The 7,706-nt window shown below is 45.9% G+C and overlaps 1 protein-coding gene across 3 annotated transcripts in view; it reads right to left on the reverse strand.

Moving 5' to 3' along the window:
* LOC147455129 (integrin-linked protein kinase 1-like) overlaps positions 1-6,965 on the reverse strand; it is a 103,322-nt gene extending 96,357 nt beyond the window's left edge. For 2 of the 3 annotated variants that reach the window (XM_086513961.1, XM_086513963.1), the window contains exons 1-4: positions 6,808-6,965; positions 6,154-6,726; positions 5,974-6,048; positions 5,781-5,894 (exon numbers count right to left, since the gene is read on the reverse strand). In XM_086513961.1, the coding sequence (XP_086370087.1) occupies positions 5,781-5,894; positions 5,974-6,048; positions 6,154-6,474 (510 nt within the window). In that variant the 5' untranslated portion in view covers positions 6,475-6,726; positions 6,808-6,965. The remainder of the gene's footprint in view (positions 1-5,780; positions 5,895-5,973; positions 6,049-6,153; positions 6,727-6,807) is intronic. The other variant, XM_086513962.1, reaches the window with a different exon arrangement.
* Between the last annotated feature and the right edge of the window lie 741 nt (positions 6,966-7,706).

Here is a 7,706-nt window from a genome sequence, read left to right on the forward strand (position 1 = left end):
AGCCACAGCAGACTGTGTCGTTTTCGGCGCGGCCCAAAGAAGCAAGCGTTGCAAACCTTTATGAAGTTCAAGTACCACACAACCCACACATCAGAGAGGGCCGGCGAAGAGTCCCTTCCAGGATTCCGGATGCTATTGGCGATCTCCCTCGACGCCATACAGTTCGGTACCAGTACCTCACTTTGAAAAGGAGGGGATGTCACGTACACATCCAACCCTATGTGTCCGTGGACAAGCTACATCACGACAAGGGTTCAGTCAGTCCAGTCAGTCTAGATTAGAAGTGATCTCGCACTTTTTGTGAGTCTATTCGTAGACCGTGCATGCCCAGTCACTTAGCATAGATGCATATCATCGGGTTACATACAGCATGATCATCAGAATTCCCATCAGAATCAGTTAGGGGGTTTCTCCAGTGCATTTAGCCTATTTTCCCTATTGTTGACATTTTTCACTTATTAATTTAAGTGACTTTCCAACAAAAGTAGGTACGACAATTTTGCTAAGAAAATATATAAGCAAACCAAAGCTAGCACTCTTGGGCAGATGAGCAAGGAGCACAACAGGCCCCAGGCAGCAAGTACTCCCCTCTCTCAGCAAGACCTCTCCAAGCTTCCCTTGGCGAGCCCCTCTCCCATCAACCTAGCGTTTTTGGTCATCATCATCACCTCCCCCAAGCTGGCGTTTTTCAGCATGTCTTCATCGCCAACCTCCCAAGATCCCCAACGTTTTCACTAACGCTACAAGTCAAGCCAGCTTTTTCCGTTTTCAGCATTCATGAACAGCAGCAAATTCAGCCCTAGACATTGCAGAAGATCATCATTTTCAGCCTCTCAAAACGCAGCCAAAACCAGCGTTTTCAGCAGCCCAAAACAGTCCCAAATTTTCAGCCATAACGTTTTTATGGACAGCAAATAGAAGACCGCAGATTTCAGCCCTTAAGTCATCGTCGTCATCCCCATCGTCGTCACCGACATAGTCACGAGTTGCATCAGTTTTCATGCATCATCATTGTACCACTTTGTGCAATCAATGGTAGACCACTCTCGCCGACGAGAGTGCGGCCTTTGGAGGAGGGTTTTACACGTCTCTGGTGTCATTTCTCTCTTCTCTCTCTATCTCTCAGTCTCATACACTTGCACGCACAGTGCACCATTGTTTGTGATCATAGCATTCTCTCACTAAGAACAAAAGGCTCTACCTTCCATAAGAACAAAAGGAACCTTGAGCACAGTTCGGAGCACTCATCTTGAGCAAAGCGCAAACATTCATTCCGCCGCACCTAACACTTCATGCATGCCAGAGATCTACTAGCAGAGCTCCTAGCAGTTATGTTTAACCGTGCCATGTGTGAGGGCTTGCCTGATACTTGGAGCCTATCTACTATTGTACCTATCTTCAGGTCATGAGACCCTATGGAGCCTAGGAATTATCGCACTATCATGATCGAACACACATTGGCACGGTTGTACGCATCCATTCTTGAGCAGCAACTGAGTAGATGGGCAAAGAGGGAAGGGATACGCGCAGCCGGGCAGGCAGGATTCAAGAGAGGTTTTTCTACTCTTGACCATATCTTGACACTCAGAGCCATCATTGAGGAGGGCAGATCACATGGGAGATGGATCTATTGTAGCTTTGTGGACTTCCACAAAGCATTTGACACCGTACCCAGAGCTAGAGTGATGCGCAGATTACAGGAGATGGGAGTACCCACAGAGCTCATTTGGGGGTCATGGCACTGTGCAAGTCAGTAGTGGGGCATGTACGCACCTCAGAGGGCCTATCTACAACGGTTCACTCCACTATTGGGGTGAAGCAGGGTTGCCCGCTCTCTCCTACTCTGTTTGGTATGTATGTGGATGAGGTTTCTGACTACATTGAGAGAGATGGTGATAGAGGTGCACAACTGGCAGGAACATGGATCCCACTATTGTTATATGCTGATGATAGTGTTGATCTCTGACTCTCCAAAGGGGATGCAACGTCACTTGGATGCTTTGCATAGCTTTGCCCATGAAAGTGGTTTGTCTGTCAACCCTGATAAAACCAAGGTCATGGTATTTAATACGACCCCACAGTGGATCAGGAGGCCAGCGTCCGCATTCACATACGGCCAAGAGATGGTGGAGTATACAAATGCTTACAGCTACCTTGGAGTGGTTTTTAGTGGACCAGCATTTTCATTGAGAAGAGCAGCAAAGACTAGATTGACCAGAGCCCATGCAGCATTGGGTAGATTGGAGAGGATGTGTTCACATGTTCAGTTTCAGGAGCCTCGGACGAAGCTCTGGCTCTTTGACACCCTGGTGGCTTCTGCATTGCTCTATGGAGCTGAGATTTGGGGACCTTCATTGGACCATCATGGGAGGACACGTTGCACTGATGGATGGGGGGACATGGAGAAGCCACTAGTCTCTATGATCTCACGGCTCATTAGAGCCAAGGCTTCAGTACCACGTGCCATTATATGAGCAGAGCTAGCTGCCCCCCCACTAGTGGTTGAGGCGCTCACCAGATCCGTCTCCTTCATACACCGCATCTAAAAACTTCCCAGAAACAGATATGCCTGCCTTGCACTTGAGTCCTCTCGACAGTTAGCCATGCAGGGAGATACAGCATGCTGGTATGGGGAGATGACATCATGGTTTCAAGCGCATGGGTTCAATATAGACAAACTGTCCCCCTTCCAATACTTACTGGATGCACCCTCTCTAACACAGTCCGAGATTACCAGGCTCATTTGCAAGGACCTGACTCAGTTAGACATCAGGAGGACATGGCTATAGCCAGCACAGGAGCTGGGCACGAAGATGGCTTTCTACAGAGAGCATCTTCTCCAGCTTACAGAGGACGGTTTTGTGACGAGACCTAGATACATGGACACCCACTTGTCTCATGGGATACGATGTGCTATTGGCAAGATATGCAAATCTTCATACCAGCTGCCGATCGAGACTGGGAGATACAACAGAGTACCAATAAAGGCCAGGACATGCCTCCTACGTGACCTGGAGCCTAAGACAGAGTTGCACTACACATGCCACTACCCCGTCTACTACGAGATACGCGGTCGCTTCCACTACTTGTTCAGAAAGGACTTCGGACCACTCTCCAGAGTCATGCAGTACGAGGATCAGAGATGCTTGGGTCTGTTTTTGCTCGAGCTGCGCAGACACAGAGAGAGCCTGATGAGAGGAGAGGTCATCCAGTCTCAGAGATGGATCACAGACTTCTTTAAAGCGGACACTCGACACCCGGAGGAGCTACTACCACAGGAGAGCTCGCCGCCTCACACTGGAGGCACACTGATCGACCGAGCGATCGAGCTAGGGAGATCTAGATGCCCACGACTGCAGAGGACTACACGGCATCGATGGAGGTTGCATCAATGGATTCGGATCACTTTGGTCCAGCATGCACGACGCCCGATCAGGCTATTGACCATGGAGGAGATTGATGAGATCCGCCAGCGATCGATGCTAGATCTTTTGTGATCTGTGATTTAGCTATCCCACCTAGCTGGATCTTCTATGATCTGTGATTTAGCTATCCCACCTATCTGCTTAGATCACATCGAGCTGTTTCAGATTCCATAGAATTTTATTCTGTCATTTTATTTTGTCATTTTTGTTATTCTGACTTTGTTTCAGATCCACCACATTGTAACTTTCTGGTCTCATAGGTCATTCTAGCCTTCTGAAGACGTTAATATAACACTTCATTTCATTTCATATCTCTCTCTCTCTCTCTCTCTCTCTCTCTCTCTCTCTCTCTCTCTCTCTCTCTCTCTCTCTCTCTCTCTCTCTCTTTCTTCTTTGCACATCTCCCCCTACTATTCAATATGACACCCAAGGAGCAATTTACTAGCAGAAAACCTGATTTGGGATACCAAGTGTTTGGATTATGTGCAATTGCGAGATGAGTCGTGAACGAAGTTGGACCCCAAAGCTGAAAGATGTGTATGTATTGGGTATTCCCTTGGGCACAAAGGCTATAAATGTCACAACCCTGTCACACCTCGAGCACGGATGTTTTTGATGAGTTGAAGAATTGACATATTGATCCAAAGAATGATTTTGGGTCTAATGTAAAGGATAATGTGGCTGTAGATAATGCGTGTACACGATCACAAATTTTGAGTCAACTGCAAGGGTCACCAAGTTCAAGCAATGAAAACCCATTGAGTGGCAGGTAGGTTACATAAAAGAGTAAGTCCTACAAATTTATCAGATGTATCGAGTAAAGCAAAGAGAAGATTAAGAATGCCCCAAGGATACCAAATTTGAGTAGAGGTCATGATGACTATGTTCAAGTGGCTTGGAGCAAAGTCTTGGAGTTTGATATAACTACCGGAGCAAGAAAGATACAGGCTGAAATAGGGAACCCAATAATGATCCTGGACCACATAGATCCAAGAGAGTGAGGAATTTTGTGCAGAGATTGACTTATGACAGTTATGTGAGTCGCCATTGTGCATTTGTCGCAAAGATTGTACAAGATGTAGAGCCTACTTGTTTTGAGGATGATGTTATCAAGCTATGGATGAGGAACGACATAGTGAGCAAGTACAAGGCTAGATTGGTATCCAAAGGATATGCATAGACTTATGGCATTGATTATGAGATACATTAAATCTCAAAGCTAAGATGGCTACTGTCCGTACCAATAATGCAGTGGCTACAACAAAAGATAGAGTGTTGCATCAAATGTTCAAATGGATGTGAAGAATGCATTTTTTGCATGATGACTTACAAGAAGAGGTGTATATGGAGCTACCACTCGTATATAAGGATGTGAAACATCCCAAGTATGTATGTAAGCTAAGGAAAGCACTTTATGGGCTAAAGCAAGCACCTAGAGCTTGGCATGAGAGGGTTGCAGTCTATTTACTCACTATTGGTTTTCATATGGCTGATACAGATCACTCCTTGTATGTATGAGAGAATAAGGCAGGTACTGTGATCATATGCGTCTATGTGGATGATTTGCTCATTGGTGGAATCATGAGGCTGAAGTTGAGCATGTAAAGAGCCTCTTGAAGCACGAGTTTGACATGAAGGATTTGGGAGAGTTGTGCTATTTCTTCATTGAAATCATACACACAAAAGAGGGTATATGGCTGTCAAAGGCAATATGCATCCCATATGCTGTCAAAGTATGGTATGGCTAATTCTGAGCCTATTGCTATGCCGTTGGATCAAAATTAGAAGGTGTAAGCTGATATGGATGATGTACTTGAGAAGGTGTAAGACGATATGGGTGATGTCGCAAAGGCAATATGCATCGCATACACTTATCAAAATATGGTATGGTTGATTCTGAGCCTATTGCTATGCTGTTGGATCGAAATTAGAAGGTGTAAGCTGATATGGGTGATGCACTTGAGAATGTCACCATGTAGAGGAAGATTGCATGGTGTACTCGCTTATCTCTGCAGTTATGTAGACTTTTGGCAACGGAATGCCCTGTCTTTCACTCATCAAAGAATTGGGACGGTTCCAATTATGGTTGGACTCTAAAACCCCTACGCTGTGCCCCCAGCATCATTCACATCCACTCTAAAATGTCCTTTTTTGGATGTTGTACCCCAGAAAAAGATGCAAATCTACGGCACAACAAATTGTCTTCGATCTGCTACATTTTAAACACATGAAAGAAAGTAACATATGGAATTTTGACACTACAAGAAGCTTCAGTACTTCTGATAGAACTATCGACCCACCAATCAACTGTTAACATGCAAGTGCACAACGTGAGGGAAAACTAAGTAAGAGCACCTCTGTTGACAGCTGCTCATCCCTCTTCAAGAAGGTTAAGTCCGCTGGATTCACTTCATATTCAGGCACATCATCCGGATTCGCAACCTGCATTGGCACTTTCTTGGAGCTTTCCTACATACAGTCAAACCCTAAACTGAGTATGTGCTGCTCACTAGAAGAAACAAAAGCAATACATTTACAAGCCACTGACTGGAAGCCTAGCACCAGCCTTTTCCAAAATCTCACACACTTCCTTGTTTCCATAATGTTTAGCATCTGAAAGGGGCTGTAACATGAAAATTATTAACAATACAGAACAACAGGTTAATGAAAGAAGCACAAAGATGAACAGATAACTGAAACACATCAAAAGATGATACGAAGTTCTTACAGTGCTGCCCCATCTATCTCGAGCATTTGCATTTGCTCCCTTTTTCACTAGCAGGTTGACAACCCTGGCATGGCCTTCACAGGCAGCAACATGCAGAGCAGTGCGATCATCAAAATCAGCAATATCAACATCAGCACCTTCACTAATGAGAGCCTTTATGCCCTCTTCATCCCCTTTGCTGGCTAGAAAAAGTAACTGCATTGCCATGTCCAGTTTCTCAGGAAGAGACAAAGTACTTGATGAATCATCATCACAATCCTGCCTGGGAGGCGCCATAGAAGATTGCCTTCCGAGAGTAAATCTCTGCTTGTTAGGCTCCATGAGTGATAGATTATGCTGATCGTGGTTTGGTTAGAAAGAGTGTCCTCGATCAATGCAGAGTCTTAAAATGCAGAATCCTAGCCTGTATTTACAGAGTCCAAGTTCAATCGCATATCTTCAAATCAAAGGAAGCGTGCCCACAAGGCAAGACACGAACTCATGCCCCAACCAAAATAGGAATCAAAAGCTTCCAGGCGTGATGGACTGTTGCAGTTGGTGGGATAATTTAATGAGCTCGTCCTGAATAAACGACTGCGCTGTAGAAAAGAAGCGTCAGAAGAAAATCTTCTAATCTCAAGCGTGAGCAGGATCTGTGAGTTTTCCAAGGAGTACCTGTGAATGCAAGGATGAAGGCTACGGCGTGCAGCTCCAATATGGAAGAGAATGGTGATGGAGAACGCAGGTAGCACAGAAAGGAACTATCGTAGCTGGACTCCAGAGTGGCAGTGGGCCTTACCTCACGCAATATCGCTGGAAGGTAGGTTTAAAGAGATCCTATAAAATGAAAGAGAGCCATCAAGAGATCCCATAAAATCAAAGTGAGCCACCGACAACTTGCTTCACATTTCACTTGAAGCTGGGGTTTTTTTTTTTTTTTTTCTCGAGGCGCACTAAACACGATTGCACAAAAAACGAGGTGCAGCACACTTGGTCAGCGAAAAAACAAGGCATGCCATCCGGATTTGAATCGATGACCTTGCAGTCCGAGCCTCAGGTTGTCCAGGTTTAAGGCATGTCCAGGTTTAGTTTTTTATTTGACTCTTGCGGCTGAGATCTCCCTCGATTTCATGCTTGAACTTCCTCGCCCTTGATCCCATTACCACCCCCACCACTGGCCCTTAAATATAGGTGTTACTTAGTGTCGAGGATTGCTGATAGGTTTGGAGCCCTAGGGTTCGCGATGTCTGCACTTTGGTGCATGCTTTGCCTATGAGAAGTCGGAGCCGAGGATGCTCAAGGGGCTATCCGCTGCAGGGAGTGGGGCTACAGCGTGGAGGGGAGCAGACGCTTGGAGGCCAGTGCTGTGAGGGCGGAGCTTTGCTCTAAGGAGGGGTGCCTGACAGCCCTCCCTTGCGTCTACACACATCATATCGACCCTAACTTTTTTGAAGCAGAAGTGGTCCTCCCTCCCATAGCTCCTTTGGGGTGGAAAAGAAGGCTAGGATCCGTGGAGATCCTTGCTCAAGAATCAGGTGGGGTGTGGCAGATTCGATCTACTTCGTGGCAGCAAG

The sequence above is a fragment of the Adiantum capillus-veneris genome, chromosome 6, assembly GCF_014529385.1.
Source record: "Adiantum capillus-veneris isolate H3 chromosome 6, ASM1452938v2, whole genome shotgun sequence".
Classification (NCBI taxonomy): Eukaryota; Viridiplantae; Streptophyta; class Polypodiopsida; order Polypodiales; family Pteridaceae; genus Adiantum; species Adiantum capillus-veneris.